The following is a 22,453-nucleotide window of genomic DNA, read 5'->3' on the forward strand; positions in this document are numbered from 1 at the left end:
ATGATTATCAATAAAATAAAATTTAAAATTAATATATTATACAAATTAAAAAGTTAATTTTAAAAACTAATAAATTATACCAATTAAAATTAATAATAGTCACATTAAAAACATTAGGTTAAATTAATAATGTAAACATTATTAACCACACTGAATGGATTAAAAAACATAAATGCAAGATACAGCAAAATCTTAAGCTATGCAAATTAAAAACTAAATTAATAATAATACGAACATTCACAACCACACTAAATGCATAAAATAATAGATCACAAGATACTTCAAATTAATAAAAAAAAATACTCAGATTTTCAAATGGATGCCAATAGAGTTAAATCAATTCTGGATTTTTCATGGAAGATATCATGTCTTCTTTTATCACCATGATTTCCCAACACAGAGTGACCATGGGCAGAAAATCAAAACAGTTTACAACCAATCATGTGAGTCTCTCCAGTTCAATTAATTCCTTGTGCCGTCCTCCCCTCTCGAGCATAAATGTACAAGTGATCATTCCCATTCAATATCGTCATCGTCGTCACCATCCGGGTTGGGAGCTGTTAGGATATCTGTTTGGTCATCCATTAAAGCATCTTTAGCATCGGAGGCAGGGGCATTTTCTGTTAGGTTATCTGTTTGGTCATCCATTAAAGCATCTTTAGCATCGGAGGCAGGGGAATTTTCTGTTAGGTTATCTGTTTGGACATCCATTAAAGCATCTTTAGCATCGGAGGCAGGGGAATTTTCTGTTAGGTTATCTGTTTGGTCATCCATTAAAGCATCTTTAGCATCGGAGGCAGGGGAATTTTCCTGCTTACTTTCCTTATCAATTGTTTCGCTGTCCACTCCTGTAGCAACACAGGATGCAAAGAAAATCTCAGGTTGTATGTTGTTAACCATGAAACTACTGCAAGAATGCGAAAACAGCAAGAAAATTCAAAACACCTCATTCGTCCAAACAAGCAGTCGAGTCGAAAGAAATAAATCCAAATAGTTTGGCCGCAGGTATTTGCTAGATGTTTCTTTGTTCTGTAGTTTTTGAGGTTAATATTTTCATTTGTTGGGTAATATGTATGTGAAGTGTTTGACAAAACACTTGTATGATTTCCCATACCCACACCGTACAAATTGATTATGAGCACTATGTATGCGAAGTGTTTGACAAAACACTTGAATGATTTCCCTTGCCCATCTGACAGAACACTTGTATGATTTCCAACCATCTGACAGATGCACGCAACAGACAACTGAATTTTAACTAACTCTCCAAATTACAATTACTTAACTGAATTTTAACTAACTCTCCCAATTACTATTTCTTTTTAAGGTTAATTTTCATGGGTTCTGCACTATGTATGCGAAGTGTTTGACAAAACACTTGATTTCAAATTACAATTTCAATCTGGCAGATACGCACAACACACAATTGAATTTTAACTAACTCTCCATTTACAATCACTTAACTGAATTCTAACACTCTTATGTGAAGTGTGCACTATGCATGCGAAGTGTTTGACAAAACACTTACAACAATGTATATCCAACCATCTGACAGATGCACACAGCACACAACACAACTGAATTTTAACCAAGTCTCCAAATTACAATTGACCTCTCCCAATTACAATTTCAATCTGACAGATGCACACAACACACAACTGAATTTTAACTAACTCCCCAAATTACAATTTAAATTTTAACTAACTCTCCAAATTACAATTTCAATCTGACAGATGCGCACAACACACAACTGAATTTTAACTAGCTCTCCAAATTACAATTTCAATCTGACAGATGCACACAACACACAACTGAATTTTAAGTAACACTCCAAATTACAATTTTAAAGGTATCCGTTTCTGGAATCAGATTCCAAAGAACCAAATTACTCAGGAATGGTATCCCAACACCTCTTTGAAACTCGCACCATTCAGGTGGTGCAAACTACAAGTAAGGATGGAACCCTCGTCTAGAGATCAATACTTTATTAGCCTCACCAGTGAATGTAGACCAATACTTTATCAGCCTCACCAGTGAACCAACGCCCCGTTAGCAGTGTTGTTGAGTTTTAGATTACGTTGCTTTCTAGAGTGGAAACATGGGATATACAGTTGTATTTGTCCACACTTTTAAGCTTCACTTCGCTATTATTAGAAATTTGGGGGAGGTGTCTTTGACTCTTTTGTGGATGGATTTGTATCATCATTTGCTCACCATTTATTATTATCTAATTATAATTATAAGCATATTTGTCCGCTATTTATTATTTTTTATTATTATCTAATTATAAGATTGGTTTACCTGTATAAGACCTCTTATTTATGCAACAAGGACTCACAGACAAACCCAATACAATATGTACAAAAGGTGAGTTCAGACTGAAATTCATATAATTGCTTCCTCTTACTGCTCTGGTATTAAAGCTGAATTTGCTTGTACTTCAATGTTCCTTACATCTGGTGAAGCCTCAGACTGCGGCATTTTATCAATTTTATCAATTATGAAGGGCACAATTCACAATCTTATGTGACAGAAGTTTCACCAAATTGGTGTATAAGATTTTTTAGTTTATAAAACAATAGGGACTCACAGACAAACCAAATTGATGTAACCCAATACAATAGGTACAAAAGATCACGATCAAACCAAATTGATGTAACCCAATACAATATGTACAAAAGATTGTATTGTACAAAAGATCAAGATCAAGAGATCAAGATCAAACCAAATTGATGTATAAGATGTAAGGAACAAGTGACTCACAGACAAACCCAACACAGACAAACCCAACACAATATGTACAAAAGATCAAGGTCAAACCAGACACCAAATTGGTGTATACAACTCCTTGCTTGACACCAAATTGGTGTATAAAACTCCTTGCTTGACACCAAATTGGTGTATAAAACTCCTTGCTTGACACCAAATTGGTGTATAAAACAATAGGGACTCACAGACAAACCAAATTGATGTAACCCAATAAATAATAGGGACTCACAGACAAACCAAATTGATGTAACCCAATACATGTAACCCAATACAATAGGTACAAAAGATCACGATCAAACCAAATTGATGTAACCCAATACAATATGTACAAAAGATCAAGATCAATTAAACCAAATTGATGTATAAGATGTAGGGAACAATACAATAGGTACAAAAGCTCACGATCAAACCAAATTGATGTAACCCAATACAATATGTACAAAAGATCAAGATCAATTAAACCAAATTGATGTATAAGATGTAGGGAACAAGTGACTCACAGACAAACCCAACACAATATGTACAAAAGATTAAGGTCAAAACACCAAATTGACACCAAATTGGTGTATAAAAATCCTTTTGACACCAAATTGGTGTATAAAAATCCTTGCTTAAAAGAAAAAAAGAGACCGGAAAAAGAGACAAAGGGACTCACAGACAAACCCAATACAATATGTACAAAAAGTAAGTTCAGAGTGAAATTCATATAATTGCTTCCTCTTACTACTCTGGTAGTAAAGTTGAATTTGCTTGTACTTCAATGTTCCTTACATCTGGTGAAGCTTCAGACCGGGACATTTTATCAATTATGAAGGACACAATCTTATGCGAGACAAGTTCCATTTTTTTACCTACTTGTCTCGTTCTTGATCAACGATATTCTACATCCATGAGTCCATATGCATGTTTAAAAAAGCTATGGTTTTCTGAAGTCCATGTGTAAAGTGTAATTAGAGATGATTGGTCCACACATTTCTTCATAACCCATCCTTTTTTCTTCATAACAATTTAGACTTATAAACTACCCCTCTAGGTAGTTGAGCCCTTTCTCCTAAACATGGTACCTGGACCACTATCATATACTCTGTTGCAAAGAACTCATGAATGCATATATTATGAAAAAGACATCATTGAATAGGAAAGAAAAGTAAAACATGTTGATGCCAGGCAGCCCATTTTTGAGATTTTTATTTTTATTTTTTTGTTAGTGCTTATGGTGGCTCTGTGGGGTCTGTCTTCTTTTTATTAAAAGAATATGAATAAATTTTACTCATACTAAAAAAACTTTAATGTTAAAAGAAACTACACTATTTTGATAACCAGTACTATGCTACATCATCCACCTCGTTTCTCAATATTGTTTTATACTCTTTGTGAAATCATGTTGATAATTAATATGATTTTAAGCTGCCAAAAATGTGTGGGTTAGAAAACAGCTATATCATATTAAAACTCAGATAAAAGATCCATAACCAGTACAAAAACCTGTTGCAAAAGGGTCCAGTTGATCAAATCCATCATCGTCTTCGTCTTCGTCCTCATCTGATTCTTCTCGTTTTACTTTCTGCCCAACACGGCGCTCTGTGGGGGTATCTTCTGGGATTTCTTCTGCAGCAGCTGTTGCAGATTTACTTTGATATAGCTTTGCTATCTCAAGATGGTAAGCTTTTAGGTATTCAGCCTGCAATGTGGTCAGCGAAAAAGATTACATAATCCATCTAAAACTAAGGACATAACAGCATATTGAATGTTTAGAGCAGAAGGCCAGGAACTTATTCAGATGAGAACTATGCATATCACAAGGAAATGTAGATAACAGGTCCTATGAGATTTATGCACAAATTTAAGGATTAATCAAGAATTATCCAAAAATGGCAGTCAGTGATATAATTATTATTTTTCCTTGTTTCAGACCTCTAGATTTTGGGGGCCATCTGTTGCTTTCTCATCATTTGAAGCGTTTGCATTGTCGTTTTGGGTGCCATCTGTTGCTTTCTCATCATTTGAATTTCCTTCGGCTTCACGTTTTTTGTCAAAATTCAGTCCTTTGTTTTCGATATCAGGAGGGATATCTTTTAAGCTTTCTCCGTCATTTCCTTTGGAGTTCTCTGCCGTCAAAACCTGCAGAAATCATGAATCAAATGCAGCCACCCAGAATCATAATCAGATAAAATTGCGATTATAACTCCTCATACATAAAATTAATAATCACAAAGGCTTTCCAAAGCTAGCCCCACGATAAATAGTCAAATATATTGGTAACTTCTGAATCATTTTCTTTTTTTCCAACAGAAACTTCTGAATCATTTTCAGTGTTTCTATAGACCGGAAAATTGATCTGCTAATCTATTGTTAGAATTTATTTTTCCATCATTAAAGCAAAATCTATCCTAAACTTAAAGGTTGGATTTAGAATTGAAAGCAGGTTAATTGGGCTGAGAGGAGCTTTCTAATCTATTATGGCGGAAGACATAAATTTTTTCCAAGTAAAAATACATTTAAAAAATATAAATAAAATAAAATTAATAATTAACAACCTAAATTGTTGATAAATTTTTTCAAAGTAAAAATACATTTAAAAAATATAAATAAAATAAAATTAATAATTAACCATCTAAATTGTTGATGGAATAGATATGGTTGGAGGAAAATTATATAAAAATATGAATTAAATTAAATTAAAAAATATATTTAGCATAAAATTGAGATGTATTGTTTTTTAGTTAGAATAGTCTTATTTATAGACAAAATAATTTTTTATAGTCCTTTTTCACAATATTTTTTATAGAGATTTTTAAAAAACTTGAGTTTAAATTGTTTAATTTATAGAATTTGTGTTTTTTAGAGTTATGTATTCAAAAATATATTTTAAACAACAAAAAATTAAATTCTTATTTGAAAATATATAGGAAAATTGAGAGAAATTGTTTATTTTTTTTTAATGTCTAATTTATAGACAAAACGACTTTTCTACAACATTTTTATAGATATTTTTAAAAACTTGAGTTTAAGTTGTTTAATCCATAGAATTTGAGTTTTTTAAAAACTTGAGTTGAGTTTAAGTTTAAGTTGTTTAATCCATAGAATTTGAGTTTTTTAAAAACTTGAGTTGAGTTTAAGTTGTTTAATCCGTAGAATTAAATTAAAGTAAATTAAAAAATGAATTTTAACATAAAATTGAGATAAATTGTTTTTTAGTTAGCACAGTCTAATTTATAGACAAAATGACCTTTTCCAAAACATTTTTATATAGATTTTTAAAAACAAGTTTAAGTTTTTTAATCCATAGAATTTGAGATTTTTAAAAAGAGTCTAATTTATAGACAAAATGACCTTTTCCAAAACATTTTTATATAGATTTTTAAAAACAAGTTTTGTTGTTTAATCCATAGAATTTGAGATTTTTAAAAAGAGTAGAGTAATTTGAGAAAAACTTGAGTTTGAGTTTAAGTTGTTTAAGTTGTTTAATCCATAGAATTTGAGATTTTTAAAAAGAGTCGAAGAATTTGAGATTTTTAAAAACTTGAGTTGAGTTTAAGTTGTTTAATCTGTAGGATTAAATTATATTAAATGAAAAAATGAATTTTTAACATAAGATTGAGATAAATTGTTTTTGGTCAGCAACAAAATGACCTTTTCCACACCATTTTTATAGAGATTTTAAAAAACTTGAGTTTAAGTTGAATTTTTAACATAAAATTGAGATAAATTGTTTTTGAGTAGTCTAATTTAGAGACAAATGACGTTTTCCACAACATTTTTATATAGATTTTTAAAAACTTGAGTTTAAGTTGTTTAATCCATAGAATTAAATTAAATTAAAAAAATGAATTTTTAACATAAGATTGAGATAAATTGCTTTTTATGAATTAAATTAAAAAATGAATTTTTAACTTTAACATAAGATTGAGATAAATTGGTTTTTAGTCAGAGTAGTCTAATTTATAGACAAAATTTATAGACAAAATGACCTTTTCCACAACATTTTTATAGAGATATTAAAAAACTTGAGTTTAAGTTGAATTTTTAACATAAAATTGAGATAAATTGTTTTTTAGTAGTTTAATTTATAGACAAAATGACTTTTTCTACAACATTTTTATAGAGATTTTTAAAAACTTGAATTTAAGTTGTTTAATTCATAGAATTAAATTAAATAAATAAAAAAAATTAACATAAGATTGAGATAAATTGTTTTTAGTAGTCTAATTTATAGACAAAATGACCTTTTCCACAACATTTTTATAGAGATTTTTAAAAACGAGTTTAAGCTGTTTAATCCATATAATTAAATTAAATTAAAAAAATGAATTTTTAACATTAAGATTGAGATAAATTAGCATAGTCTAAATGGTCTAATTTATAAACAAAATGACATTTTCCACAACATTTTTATAGAGATTTTAAAAAACTTGAGTTTAAGTTGAATTTTTAACATAAAATTGAGATAAATTGTTTTTTAGTAGTCCAATTTATAGACAAAATGACCTTTTCCACAACATTTTTATAGAGATTTTTAAAAACTTGAGTTTAAGTTGAATTTTTAACATAAAAGTGAGATAAATTGTTTTTTAGTAGTTTAATTTATAGACAAAATGACCTTTTCCACAACATTTTTATAGAGATTTGAAAAAACTTGAATTTCAATTGATTTTTCAACATAAAATTGAGATAAATTGTTTTTTAGTAGTCTAATTTATAGACAAAATGACATTTTTATAGAGATTTTAAAAAAGTTGAGTTTAAGTTGTTTAATCCATAGAAAAAATGACCTTTTCCACAACATTTTTATAGAGATTTTAAAAAACATGAGTTTAAGTGGAATTTTTAACATAAAATTGAGATAAATTGTTTTTTAGTAGTCTAATTTATAGACAAAATGAACTTTTCCACAACATTTTTATAGAGGTTTTTAAAAACTTGAGTTTAAGTTGTTTAAGGGTTTTTTTAGGGCATTCAAAAATGTATTTTAAACAACAAAAAAATAAATTCTTACTTGAAAATGTATAGGAAGAGATTTTTAAAAACTTGAGTTTAAGTTGAATTTTTAACATAAAAGTGAGATAAATTGTTTTTTAGTAGTTTAATTTATAGACAAAATGACCTTTTCCACAACATTTTTATAGAGATTTGAAAAAACTTGAATTTCAATTGATTTTTCAACATAAAATTGAGATAAATTGTTTTTTAGTAGTCTAATTTATAGACAAAATGACATTTTTATAGAGATTTTAAAAAACTTGAGTTTAAGTTGTTTAATCCATAGAAAAAATGACCTTTTCCACAACATTTTTATAGAGATTTTAAAAAACATGAGTTTAAGTGGAATTTTTAACATAAAATTGAGATAAATTGTTTTTTAGTAGTCTAATTTATAGACAAAATGAACTTTTCCACAACATTTTTATAGAGGTTTTTAAAAACTTGAGTTTAAGTTGTTTAAGGGTTTTTTTAGGGCATTCAAAAATGTATTTTAAACAACAAAAAAATAAATTCTTACTTGAAAATGTATAGGAAGAGATTTTTAAAAACTTGAGTTTAAGTTGAATTTTTAACATAAAAGTGAGATAAATTGTTTTTTAGTAGTTTAATTTATAGACAAAATGACCTTTTCCACAACATTTTTATAGAGATTTGAAAAAACTTGAATTTCAATTGATTTTTCAACATAAAATTGAGATAAATTGTTTTTTAGTAGTCTAATTTATAGACAAAATGACATTTTTATAGAGATTTTAAAAAACTTGAGTTTAAGTTGTTTAATCCATAGAAAAAATGACCTTTTCCACAACATTTTTATAGAGATTTTAAAAAACATGAGTTTAAGTGGAATTTTTAACATAAAATTGAGATAAATTGTTTTTTAGTAGTCTAATTTATAGACAAAATGAACTTTTCCACAACATTTTTATAGAGGTTTTTAAAAACTTGAGTTTAAGTTGTTTAAGGGTTTTTTTAGGGCATTCAAAAATGTATTTTAAACAACAAAAAAATAAATTCTTACTTGAAAATGTATAGGAAGAGATTTTTAAAAACTTGAGTTTAAGTTGAATTTTTAACATAAAAGTGAGATAAATTGTTTTTTAGTAGTTTAATTTATAGACAAAATGACCTTTTCCACAACATTTTTATAGAGATTTGAAAAAACTTGAATTTCAATTGATTTTTCAACATAAAATTGAGATAAATTGTTTTTTAGTAGTCTAATTTATAGACAAAATGACATTTTTATAGAGATTTTAAAAAACTTGAGTTTAAGTTGTTTAATCCATAGAAAAAATGACCTTTTCCACAACATTTTTATAGAGATTTTAAAAAACATGAGTTTAAGTGGAATTTTTAACATAAAATTGAGATAAATTGTTTTTTAGTAGTCTAATTTATAGACAAAATGAACTTTTCCACAACATTTTTATAGAGGTTTTTAAAAACTTGAGTTTAAGTTGTTTAAGGGTTTTTTTAGGGCATTCAAAAATGTATTTTAAACAACAAAAAAATAAATTCTTACTTGAAAATGTATAGGAAGAGATTTTTAAAAACTTGAGTTTAAGTTGAATTTTTAACATAAAAGTGAGATAAATTGTTTTTTAGTAGTTTAATTTATAGACAAAATGACCTTTTCCACAACATTTTTATAGAGATTTGAAAAAACTTGAATTTCAATTGATTTTTCAACATAAAATTGAGATAAATTGTTTTTTAGTAGTCTAATTTATAGACAAAATGACATTTTTATAGAGATTTTAAAAAACTTGAGTTTAAGTTGTTTAATCCATAGAAAAAATGACCTTTTCCACAACATTTTTATAGAGATTTTAAAAAACATGAGTTTAAGTGGAATTTTTAACATAAAATTGAGATAAATTGTTTTTTAGTAGTCTAATTTATAGACAAAATGAACTTTTCCACAACATTTTTATAGAGGTTTTTAAAAACTTGAGTTTAAGTTGTTTAAGGGTTTTTTTAGGGCATTCAAAAATGTATTTTAAACAACAAAAAAATAAATTCTTACTTGAAAATGTATAGGAAGAGATTTTTAAAAACTTGAGTTTAAGTTGAATTTTTAACATAAAAGTGAGATAAATTGTTTTTTAGTAGTTTAATTTATAGACAAAATGACCTTTTCCACAACATTTTTATAGAGATTTGAAAAAACTTGAATTTCAATTGATTTTTCAACATAAAATTGAGATAAATTGTTTTTTAGTAGTCTAATTTATAGACAAAATGACATTTTTATAGAGATTTTAAAAAACTTGAGTTTAAGTTGTTTAATCCATAGAAAAAATGACCTTTTCCACAACATTTTTATAGAGATTTTAAAAAACATGAGTTTAAGTGGAATTTTTAACATAAAATTGAGATAAATTGTTTTTTAGTAGTCTAATTTATAGACAAAATGAACTTTTCCACAACATTTTTATAGAGGTTTTTAAAAACTTGAGTTTAAGTTGTTTAAGGGTTTTTTTAGGGCATTCAAAAATGTATTTTAAACAACAAAAAAATAAATTCTTACTTGAAAATGTATAGGAAGATTCCAGTGAAAAAAGACTATTTCCCATGACAAAATGACCTTTTCACATTTAATTAAAGAATAGACAAAAAGACCTTTTCCACAACATTTTTATAGATATTTTTAGAAACTTGTTTAAGTTGTTTAATCCATAGAATTTGGGTTTAAAAGCATTCAAAAATGTATTTTAAACAACAATAAAAATAAATCTTACTTGAAAATGTATAGGAAGATTATAGTGAAAAAATACTATTTCCCATGACAAAATGACCTTTTCCACATAGACAAAATGACCTTTTCCACAACATTTTTATAGAGGTTTAATAAACTTGAGTTTAAGTTGAATTTTTAACATAAAATTGAGATAAATTGTTTTTTAGTAGTCTAATTTATAGACAAAATGATCTTTTCCACAACATTTTTATAGAGATTTTTAAAAACTTAAGTTTAAGTTGTTTAATCCATAAAATAGAGCATTCAAAAATGTATTTTAAACAACTTTTTTTTTTTTTTTTTTACTTGAAAAGGTATAGGAAGATTCCAGTGAGAAAAGATGTATAGGAAGATTCTAGTGAAAAACGACTATTTCCCATGACAAAATGACCACCTTTTCCACAACATTTTTATAGAGATTTTTAAAAACTCGAGTTTAAGTTGTTTAATCCATTGAATGTGAGTTTTAGAGCATTCAAAAATGTATTTTAAATGACAAAAATAAATTCCTACTTGAAAATGTATAGGAAGATTCTAGTGAAAAAAGACTATTCCCCATGACAAAATGAACTTGAAAATGTATAGGAAGATTCTAGTAAAAGAAGACTATTTCCCATGACAAAATGACCTTTTCCACAACATTTTTCACAGAGTTTTTTAAAAACTTTTTGAAAATTTGAGTTTAGATTTAAAAAAAACTTGAATTTAAGTTGTTTAATCCGTAGAATTTGAGAATTTGAATTGGGTTTTTTAGAGTGGTGAATCCATTTATGCATTCAAAAATGTATTTTAAACAACAAAAAATTAAATTCTTACTTGAAAATGTATAGGAAGATTCTAGTGAAAAAAACTATTTCCCATGGTATTTTTAACACATGATTTTTTCCATGGTATTTTTTTTGAAAACTTGAGTTTAGATTTAAAAAAACTTGAATTTAAGTTGTTTAATATGTAGAATTTGAGAATAATTTGAATTGGGTTTTTTAGAGTGCTGAATCCATTTATGCATTCAAAAATGTATTTTAAACAACAAAAAATTAAATTCTTACTTGAAAATGTATAGGAAGATTCTAGTGAAAAAAAAACTATTTCCCATGGTATTTTTAACCTATGGTTTTTCCATGGTATTTTTCTCTAATGTAGCCTATTTAAAAGCTTAAAGTTTTATTGGATTTACAACGAAGCCACTATGAAACAAGACTTAGATTTTTAAAAACTTGAGTTTAGATTCTTAAAAACTTGAATTTAGGTTGTTTAATTCGTAGAATTTGAGATCCATTTATGCACTCAAAAATGTATTTTAAACAACAAAAAATCAAATTCTTACTTGAAAATGTATAGGAAGATTTACAACAAAGCCACTATGAAACAATAGCAGTTTTCTTACTCAAGTTTTTTGACTCAACTAATGAAGAATACAATTTTCTTTGATATAATTTAACTTTGTTTGAGTAAGCTGAAGCATGAAGTTTTTTTGATATAGTTTAACTCTTTGTAAGTAAGGTGAATCAAGAACTTTGTTTAACTCTTTGTATGTAAGGTGAAACAAGAATTTGACTCAACTAATGAAGTTTGATATAGTTTAACTCTTTGTAAGTAAGGTGAATCAAGAACTTTGTTTAACTCTTTGTATGTAAGGTGAAACAAGAATTTGACTCAACTAATGAAGAATACAATTTTCTTTGATATAATTTAACTTTGTTTGAGTAAGCTGAAGCATGAAGTTTTTTTGATATAGTTTAACTCTTTGTAAGTAAGGTGAATCAAGAACTTTGTTTAACTCTTTGTATGTTAGGTGAAACAATAAAGTTGCGGTGATAACAGTTTTTTGACACAACTAATGAAAAATAAAGTTTGCTTTGATATAATTTAATTTTGTTTGAGTAAGTTGAAGCATGAAGTTTTTTAGATATAGTTTAACTCTTTGTATGTAAGGTGAATCAAGAACCTTTTTTAACTCTTTGTATGTAAGGTGAAACAAGAAATTTGCGATGATCGCAGTTTTCAGACTCAACTAATGAATAATAAAGTTTTCTTTGATATAATTTAACTTTGTTTGAGTAAGCTGAAGCATGAAGTTTTTTCGATATAGTTTAACTCTTTGTATGTAAGGTGAAACAAGAACTTTGTTTAACTCTTTGTATGTAAGGTGAATCAAGAACTTTGTTTAACTCTTTGTATGTAAGGTGAAACAAGAAAGTTGCGGTGATAGCAGTTTTTGACACAACTAATGAAGAATAAAGTTTGCTTTGATATAATTTAACTTTGTTTGAGTAAGCTGAAGCATGAAGTTTTTTCGATATAGTTTAAGTCTTTGTATGTAAGGTGAAACAAGAAATTTGCGGTGATATCAGTTTTTCGACTCAACTAATGAATAATAAAGTTTTCTTGAGTAAGTTGAAGCATGAAGTTTTTTCGATATAGTTTAACTCTTTGTATGTAAGGTGAAACATGATTAACTCTTTGGATGTAAGGTGAAACAAGAACTTTTTCGATATAGTTTAACTCTTTGTATGTAAGGTGAATCAAGAACTTTGTTTAACTCTTTGTATGTAACTTCGATATAGTTTAACTCTTTGTATGTAAGGTGAATCAAGAACTTTGTTTAACTCTTTGTATGTAAGGTGAAACAAGATTAACTCTTTGGATGTAAGGTGAAACAAGAACTTTTTCGATATAGTTTAACTCTTTGTATGTAAGGTGAAACTTCGATATAGTTTAACTCTTTGTATGTAAGGTGAATCAAGAACTTTGTTTAACTCGTTGTATGTAAGGTGAAACAAGAAATTTGTGGTGATAACAGTTTTTCGACTCAACTAATGAATAATAAAGTTTTCTTTGATATAATTAACTTGATATAGTTTAACTCTTTGTATGTAAGGTGAATCAAGAACTTTGTTTAACTCTTTGTATGTAAGGTGAAACAAGAAATTTGCGGTGATACAATTTTTCGACTCAACTAATGAATAATAAAGTTTTCTTTGATATAATTAACTTTGCTCGAGTAAGCTGAAGCATGAAGTTTTTTCGATATAGTTTAACTCTTTGTATGTAAGGTGAAACAAGATTAACTCTTTGGATGTAAGGTGAAACAAGAACTTTTTCGATATAGTATAGTTTAACTCTTTGTATGTAAGGTGAAACAAGATTAACTCTTTGGATGTAAGGTGAAACAAGAACTTTTTCGATATAGTTTAACTCTTTGTATGTAAGGTGAATCAAGAACTTTGTTTAACTCTTTGTATGTAAGGTGAAACAACTCTTTGTATGTAAGGTGAAACAAGAATAACTCTTTGGATGTAAGGTGAAACAAGAACTTTTTCGATATAGTTTAACTCTTTGTATGTAAGGTGAATCAAGAACTTTGTTTAACTCTTTGTATGTAAGGTGAAACAAGAACTCTTTGTATGTAAGGTGAAACAAGATTAACTCTTTGGATGTAAGGTGAAACAAGAACTTTTTCGATATAGTATAGTTTAACTCTTTGTATGTAAGGTGAAACAAGATTAACTCTTTGGATGTAAGGTGAAACAAGAACTTTTTCGATATAGTTTAACTCTTTGTATGTAAGGTGAATCAAGAACTTTGTTTAACTCTTTGTATGTAAGGTGAAACAAGAATAACTCTTTGGATGTAAGGTGAAACAAGAACTTTTTCGATATAGTTTAACTCTTTGTATGTAAGGTGAATCAAGAACTTTGTTTAACTCTTTGTATGTAAGGTGAAACAAGAAATTTGCGGTGATAGCAGTTTTTTGACTCAACTAATGAATAATAAAATTTTCTTTGATATAATTTAACTTTGCTTGAGTAAGTTGAAGCATGAAGTTTTTTCGATATAGTTTAACTCTTTCTATGTAAGGTGAAACAAGATTAACTCTTTGGATGTAAGGTGAAACAAGTTTTTTCGATATAGTTTAACTCTTTATATGTAAGGTGAAACAAGATTAACTCTTTGGATGTAAGGTGAAACAAGAACTTTGCGATGTGTGTTCATGGTATGTCTTTGATGAATATATTTTTGAATTAAGAATAAAGTTTGCTTTGATATAATTTAACTTTGTTTGAGTAACTTGAAGCATGAATTTTTTTTGATATAGTTTAACTCTTTGTATGTAAGGTGAAACAAGAACTTTGTTTAACTCTTTGTATGTAAGGTGAAACAAGAGATTTGCGATGTGTGTTCATGGTATGTCTTTGATGAATATATTTTTGCCTCCTTCTCCTTCTTGACCCGGGCTCCTTTGCCGCTACCCCCTGCCTTAGTCAACCTCCTAAACTCTTCTTGTCGAAGAGTTGCCCACATCTCCTCCCAATTTGGGAGAGTTGCTTTACCCAAGATACTTTGGACAAATGTCTCCTAATCCTCGGTGACTGCATTTAGGGTAGTCTTGACCATGAACTCAGGATTTGGTGTAGACCCTAAGGAAGTCAACTGGTCTCTAATCCCTTGCAACCTGAGGAGGAAGGGATCGATCTCTTCTCCCTTTTGCATTTGGTACTATCTCAACTGATTTTCTAATAGCATCTTCCGCTAGATGGAAGTGCCCTGGTACAAGGTGGTCAATGTCTACCACATTTCTCTTATTGTTTCTTTCTCAACAATGTGTGGTACTACATGATCTTTGACCTCATCTAGGATCATGCACTTGGCCTTCGCCGGTGCCTCCTTGTACGACTTTAACGGATCAACACTTGAACAACTTTTTTTTGATATAGTTTAACTCTTTGTAAGGTGAAACAAGAACTTTGTTTAACTCTTTGTATGTAAGGTGAAACAAGAACTTTGTGATGCGTGTTCATGGTATGTCTTTGAAAAATTATTTTTGTTTGTTTTTTTTTATTTTTTTAAATCAATTATTTTTAGAGTTTAATTTTGTATATAATGTATATATCATTCAAAATAAAATTAAAAAAATATAGAAATAGTTTTTTTTCAATATCACAAAGTCTATTATAGCAACATTTTCATTTTCTCACATTAAATTTATTTTTATAATTTTTTCTATTGTTTAAATTTATTTATAATATGAGATTTAATTACAATCAAATTTTAATTTTATAATTTTTTTTAAAATTATTATTATTATTAATTTAAAATTAAAATCACAATAAATATTAAATTAAATTAAATTCTTTTATATATCTTCAAATTAACATTTATTAATTTTTTTAAATTATTATTATTATTATTAATTTAAAATTAAAATCACAATAAAGATTAAATTAAATTAAATTCTATTATATATTTTCAAATTAACATTTATTTAAATTTATAAATTTATTAAATAAATTTATTTTAGTTTTAGAATACTTTGATTAAAATTAAAATTAAATTATTAAATTCTGAAATTAAAATTGCAATAAAATTAAAATTAAATTATTATTATTATTTTTTATATTTTTTCAAATTAATATTGATTAATATTTATTTATATTTATAAATGTATTTGTATTTTTAATATTTATTTATATTTATAAATGTATTTGTATTTTTTAATTTAAAGTAATTTTATTAAAATTAATAAATTAATAAATAAATTTACATAATATTATATAATGAAAAGGGATTGATAAGCGAACTAAATTTATATTTAATATTTTTTTCAATTATTTAATAATTTTTTCAATTATTTAATAATTTTTTCAATTGTTTTTTTCAATTATTTAATAAAATTTTCAATTGTTTAATAATTTTTTAATTTGCAATCAAATTTTAATTTTATAAAAATTTGAAATTTAAATTTTATAAAATTAAAATTACAATAAAAAAATTAAATTATTTTTTTTAATATAGTTTTTCATTTTTTTTTAGATATATTTTAAACCAATTTAGCTCTATTTTAACTCTACACTAAAAGGGATTAAATTTCACTTCATTCTAAAAGAATATTAAGAGATGATTTCTCTTAGAGTAACATTTATCAAAGATATAAATTTTATTAAATTTTGAAATTTAAATTTTATAATTTTAAAATTACAATAAAAGAAGTTAAAGTATTTTTTTAATATACTTTTTCAATTTCTTTATTTATTTTTTACTTTATAGATATATTTTAAACCAATTTAGGTCTATTTTAACTATTTTAACTTTACACTCAGAGGGATCAAATCTGACTTCATTCTAAAAGAATATCAAGAGATTTGATCTCTCTTGGAGTAACTTATATCAAAAGATTTGATCTCTCTTATCATTGCCTAGATTTAGGGAACTATATGGGGCTAAACTTAATCTCACTTCATTTTAAAGAGATTTGATCTCTCTTAGAGCAACTTAGGTCTATTTTAACTCTACATTGAGAGGGATCAAATCTCACTTCATTCTAAAAGAATATCAAGAGATTTGATCTCTCTTAGAGTAACTTATATCAAGAGATCTAATCTCTCTTAGAGTAACTTAATCTAAGTTGGCTTAAACAAGACTCATTCTAAAAGAATATCAAGAGATTTGATCTCTCTTATCATTGGGTAGATCTGGGGAACTATCTGGGGCTAAACTCACTTCATTCTAAAAGAATGTCAAGAGATTTGATCTCTCTTAGAGTAACTTAATCTAAGCTGGCTTAAACAAGACTCATTCTAAAACAATATCAAGAGATTTGATCTCTCTTAGAGTTGGGTAGATCTGGGGCTAAACTTAATCTAAGCTGGCTTAAACAAGACTCATGGTCAAGACAAATCCATAGAGAAGAGAAAGGAAGAAGGGTAATAATAATAGAATGATTAAAAGTATAGGGAATTTAGTTATAAGTGGATATGGATCACTCTACATAACTCTTGATGACTAGTAACTCTTGATGACCAGGGTTTACTTAATGACTAGTAACTCTTGATGACCAGGGTTTACTTAATGACTAGTAACTCTTGATGACCAAGGTTTACTTGAATCGTTGTGGTACATAACACTTGATGACTAGGGTTTACTCAAATTGTTGTAAGTGTTTACTTAAATTGTTGTGGTACATAACTCTTGATGGCTAGGGTTTACTTAAATAGTTGGTATCCATTGTAAGGAAATTTTGTTACATGAGCCTGTTGGGGTTTAGAATTTGAAGCAAATTAGGATTTGTTATAGTAGAAGTAGTAGTCTTCATTGCTTGGAGCTCGTTGAGGTTTTCATTTGTTGAAGTTGCCTAGGATTTGTGACAATAAAAGCTATTATTGAAATCAAATCTCTCCTTGGCCTATTCATGGTTGATTTGGGTTTAGGGATATCTGGGAATAAGACCACCACCATTGTGAGGCTAAAACCTTAGATTTGTTCTCAAGATGCTCCGAAGGGATTTGTTCCCTCTCTGCAAGGTGAAGTTATGGCCTTTCAAACCCTCTTAACTTCACTCTCCAAAAAGCCTAGAAGGAATCACAATCAAAATTTGTGAAGAAGGCAGAGACTATCTCATATGTTTCTCTTCCATCGGGATTTCAAAGAACTACCTTGGCATTTTTGGATTGAGCTTTAGTTGGGAAGTTCACAGGAATGTTGTCGTCCCCAAGATCCATTGCGTTATGGCTGGAGAAAACTTGGCAGCCATTGATAAAAGGAAATATTGGACTGTATGCATGTGAGAATGGGTTTTTTGCCTTCCTGTTTGAATTTAAGAAAGATAAAGATGTAATTTTTCGAAATGGACCATATTTCTTTTGGGACTAGAGGTAGTTTTTGAAAAAATGGTCAATGGACTTTCATCCAGATTAAGATATACCAAATGTAGTCCCTATTTGGGTCAAGCTTCCTTAGGTTCTGATTTCATGCTAGAGTGAGTGATGTTTGTCTAGGTGCAATTGGAAATGCGTTGAGGAAATATTTGGATAGGGCTAAACCTAAAGGACTTATTTGCATGTGCAAAAAATTGTGTTGAAATAGATCTGGAGAAAGGATTGCCCTCATAAATAAATCTCACACAGGGTGAATGGTATCATTGTTAAAATCTTGACTATGAGCAATTACCCTTCAAATGCAAATTCTGCTATGAATATGGCCATTTTGCAAGAGATTGTAAGAAGTCATTTGCAAGAAGAAATGGGGAAGATTCGACACTAGGTCAAGAAGAACAATGGAAAACATAAAGAAAGGGCGAGAATAAACAAAAAATGACAACAACCAAACCCCAATCCACACTCGACATAAATGCAGCCTTGACCTCACAAAACCCTTTTGAGGTCTTGTAGACTTAAGAAGAAAATGGTAGGAAAAGGGCTCGAGAAGAAGAAATCATGAACCCTAATATAGAAGTGGGGGAAATAAAAAATCCAAAGAATGTTGCAAAAATGGAGATCCTACAATCACAAGAAGAAATCAAATAGGACGCAGTGTTGAACAATAAGTGAAAAGAAGTTCCAAAGGAGGAAGAAATAACCCCAGAAATGGAGGAGGAGGAAACACATGAAAAAGAACCTACAAAAGAAACAAATTTAAAGGAAAAGGAGCCATCCCCATCGAGGGCTCAGATCAACAACCAATACTCTCCAATCTCAAAACAATGTGACAATTCCATAAGGAATAAGGGGTAGAAAATTGGAAACATGCCTACAAAACCAAAGGAATCAAAGGCAAACATCAAGAAGGTATTGACTAGACGGGCAAAAAAAATGATGATGAATACTAGAGAGGAAAAAAATAGCCAAGAAACTGAAAGTTCCACAAGAGGACAAGGGAGATATTCTAAGAAGGACATAAGAGAGGCTGGAAGAATAGTTAAACAAACAACTTGACAATCAATCTCAAATTGATGGCATAATAGTTAAACAAACAACTTGACAGTGAATCTCAAATTGATGGCATATTCCAATTATTGTGCTGTAAACCTCTCCAATAATTAATTCAAATATTAAAAATGGAATGTAAATACATTTTGATCTTGAGAGTGTTTTAGAAAGTTTTCAGCTAAACTGAAATTGAAATTTTTGTAAAATGAGATAATTGTTTGAGAGACTAAAAAAATATTACGAGTAATCTAGACTAAAATTGAAATTTTTATAAAATGAGATAATTGTTTGAGAGACCAACAAAAATTACTGGTAATCCCTAAGAAATGAAACAATTCTGGGCCAGACCCTGGCTTTATCTTTTAATAAAATTCTTATAACCGTTTCTTTAAAAAACCAAAAAAATAACGGAAGTTTGACTATATTGAAAAAATTCACAACCTCTTTGAACCTTATCTGTTTATATCATCTAGTGTTATATATTGTCAGCAAACGTTTCGCAAAAGGATACATGTGGCAATCCGATAAATAGGTTGAACACAATTTTCTTTATAACATTAAATATAGAAAAGAAAAGGTCTCCATAATAAGCGTTCTAATAAGGCATGGCCAGGTGACTGTACAAACTATAGGTGTACTTATATCAACATGGAGAAAATCCGTGAAAATCCTCAAATGTGCACGTTGGCAGCAAAATGCATAGAGTCTTTGAGATTTACGTTATCACAGAAAAGAAATTGGAATCATATCTCTCTTACTAAAATGGATGGGAGAGTCAAACCAGCTCATTAAGGACCAGTTGCTCTGAAAACTTACATAGCTGCATAAACATAGCAGTGAGCACATGCTAGAAAGGAAGCAGAAATATCTATAGAAATAGACTTTGCAGTGTCTCCATGTCCTAACATGGAAAATTGTTGAACAAGCGGACAATTGAAAGGAAAAAATGTGTTAAGGGGTCGACTAAGTGTTATGTTCATCTTTTACATAAGATGATCTATTTTACAAGTAAACAAATGTACCAAAATCTTTTGCAGTTGTTCCACATCTTGGAAATTCACAAGAAAATTAAAGCTAATGACCGAAAAACTGGACTGCCAATGAAATTCTGTTGATCATCAATAAAAACATTGCTGAAGATTCAAGAACACTAACCTTTTGCTCCTCTGTGGAAGGCATTGTTTTCCCTTGAGATTCATTAGCAACATGGACAGCTTGTTTACCCTCCCATGCTTGGAGGCTAACATATTCAGGTGGAGATAAATCTTTCAGTAGTGCTAACTGATTTGTCAATGGTTTCAGTTGTTCCTGAGATTAAAAATCCGAACGATCTATTAGAAAATAAAACGAAAGCATATATTGTCATAGATGTTGCAAAAGTTCATTCATAGAACATAATTTCTTACCAAAATAGAAGAAAAGAAGAAAGAACAAGATTTCTTTCCCTGCTATTGTTTTCTTGAAAATGCAATCGATGCCTATGAAGCATATATTTATTCCAATCAAATGAAACCTAGGTATAAAGCATGAGAACATGCATGCAATAACAACATGACTAATTTCAAAAAGATATATTGGATAACTTTCCACTTGTGCATAACTTAAAATACAAGGTTGTCATCACCTGGATTTGCTCACTTGTCAAGGTTTCCCATACTCGGACTTTAAACGGTGTATTATGTCTCCTTCATTGAAAACGATATGGGCAAAAGTCTAATAGTGTGATGCTCAGTCTAATTCATTCAGACTTGATACCAGTGAATTTTACTCTAATACCTGGAAGAGTGACAACTTTCTGCGGTAGTAAGCATTTGTTGTAGATATTGCAGATTGTAAAAGCTTTTCCAGTAGTTTTAAGAAATGTATTGCATATTGATAGGGATTAAAACACATAGGAAACTTAATGTGCCGATGCCAGTAAGGACAGGAACATTGCAAATGGCTAGGGATTAAAACACAAATTCCTAGGCCACTTAACGTGCCAATGCCACTAAGAAGGGCGATAAAGTAATTTGAAATCTTGTTAAGCGGTTCAAAAGGTTATCTACCTTTCTATCTTATTTTAGGCCAGAGAGACTCTTCATCTCCTTACATTTAAGCCCCCAAAGTGTAATGGGCTTCTTTTGGCTCGTTATGTATGCTTTTGTTCTAGTTTTGAAATTAGAATTACATTTCTGCATTTTTTTATTAAAATGGAGAATTGAAGATATGGTAGTAATGCATATGCAATGACAGATTGTTTGCATGGTATATTCTAATGTGTGTTGAGAATTCCGAATATAATATTCAGGTATTCCTATCCTCTGTGGTCACCAACAGCCCATACCTTGTCACCAGCCCATACCTTGTCACAAATATTGCTGCAAGTAGAATATCAAGCTGCTGCAGTTTTGTTATTTCTACTCTTGGGTTTGGTTAGGGACAGGAAGAGATGGATAATTCCCTAATTTGTTCTACCCAGCAGCAGACAGTGGTCGGAATCTTATCTTATCTTTTCTGAACTAATTGGTGCATATTTTCGTGGTTGTGGACTTTTCAAAAGTTTATGGATTTCGCCACCCTTAAGTAGCTGTTATTGTGATAGTGGGAATTCTTTGGCAACTAAGCTTATTATTGAATATACATTTATAAGTCATTGAGGCCATCGGTATCCATCACCTTATGTTTTCACATTATAGCTTCATGTTGAAGGCGAATTTTCAAAGAAGAAAGTTCAATCAGGTTGGCTGGAGAGCATTTGCTAAGTGTATAGGTCATATTGTTGGGTAGTTTTATATTTTTTTCACTGGCCTCACACGGTTTAACATTGTGTTAGAAGCAGCTCCTGGGAAATTTCTTTTATGCTGACCCAATAATAATTGGCCCCTAAGCTTATCATAGAATAGATGTTGGGTTGTGTTATATTCTTTCCACGTAGTTAATAGGGGGTTTGAAGGGCACCCGTAACCCCACTTTATGGGATCCGGGGCAGCGCCCCGGAAAATTTTGGTTTTGGACCATATGTTAGGTTGGGCAGACCCACCTATGATTTTGTGCATGATTTTCGCACATGTTTTTTGGACGCGATGGTTTTCGGTCCATGGTATTGGATGCTTCGGCATGTATAAATACTTATTGTAACATTGAAAGGAGCATAATGAAAAATCAAGCTGGTAGTCCCGGTTTTGGGATCCAGGGAAAAATATTTGTGCATATGTGTTTTATGGGTTATGCTCTCGCATTGTTTATTTTCTTTGTTTAAGAATTCGTATGC

General features: G+C 29.0%; 1 protein-coding gene across 1 annotated transcript; it reads right to left on the reverse strand.

The window, feature by feature from the left end:
- Positions 1-322: 322 nt before the first annotated feature.
- LOC149195624 (uncharacterized) lies at positions 323-17,994 on the reverse strand. Its single transcript, XM_089407974.1, has 4 exons — positions 17,929-17,994; positions 4,684-4,890; positions 4,255-4,450; positions 323-848 (listed from the first exon to the last, which is right to left on the reverse strand). The coding sequence occupies exons 1-4, from the start codon at positions 17,992-17,994 to the stop codon at positions 511-513; spliced, it is 807 nt and encodes a 268-aa protein (XP_089264100.1). The 3' UTR covers positions 323-510.
- Between the last annotated feature and the right edge of the window lie 4,459 nt (positions 17,995-22,453).

This window comes from Pinus tabuliformis, chromosome 2_2 (genome assembly GCF_031772625.1).
Source record: "Pinus tabuliformis cultivar Carrire ecotype Pingquan chromosome 2_2, CPIR1, whole genome shotgun sequence".
Lineage (NCBI taxonomy): Eukaryota > Viridiplantae > Streptophyta > Pinopsida > Pinales > Pinaceae > Pinus > Pinus tabuliformis.

What these genes read in the sequence shown, in the direction of transcription:
- LOC149195624 (XM_089407974.1), bottom strand. Translation starts at nt 17,994, where the DNA reads ATGGATCTTGGGGACGACAACATTCCTGTGAACTTCCCAACTAAAGCT. An exon ending in ATGGCCCCCAAAATCTAGAG is followed by an intron (nt 4,451 to 4,683) that starts GTCTGAAACAAG and finishes ACCACATTGCAG; the next exon opens with GCTGAATACCTAAAAGCTTA. An exon ending in ACTGGACCCTTTTGCAACAG is followed by an intron (nt 849 to 4,254) that starts GTTTTTGTACTG and finishes GTGTTGCTACAG; the next exon opens with GAGTGGACAGCGAAACAATT.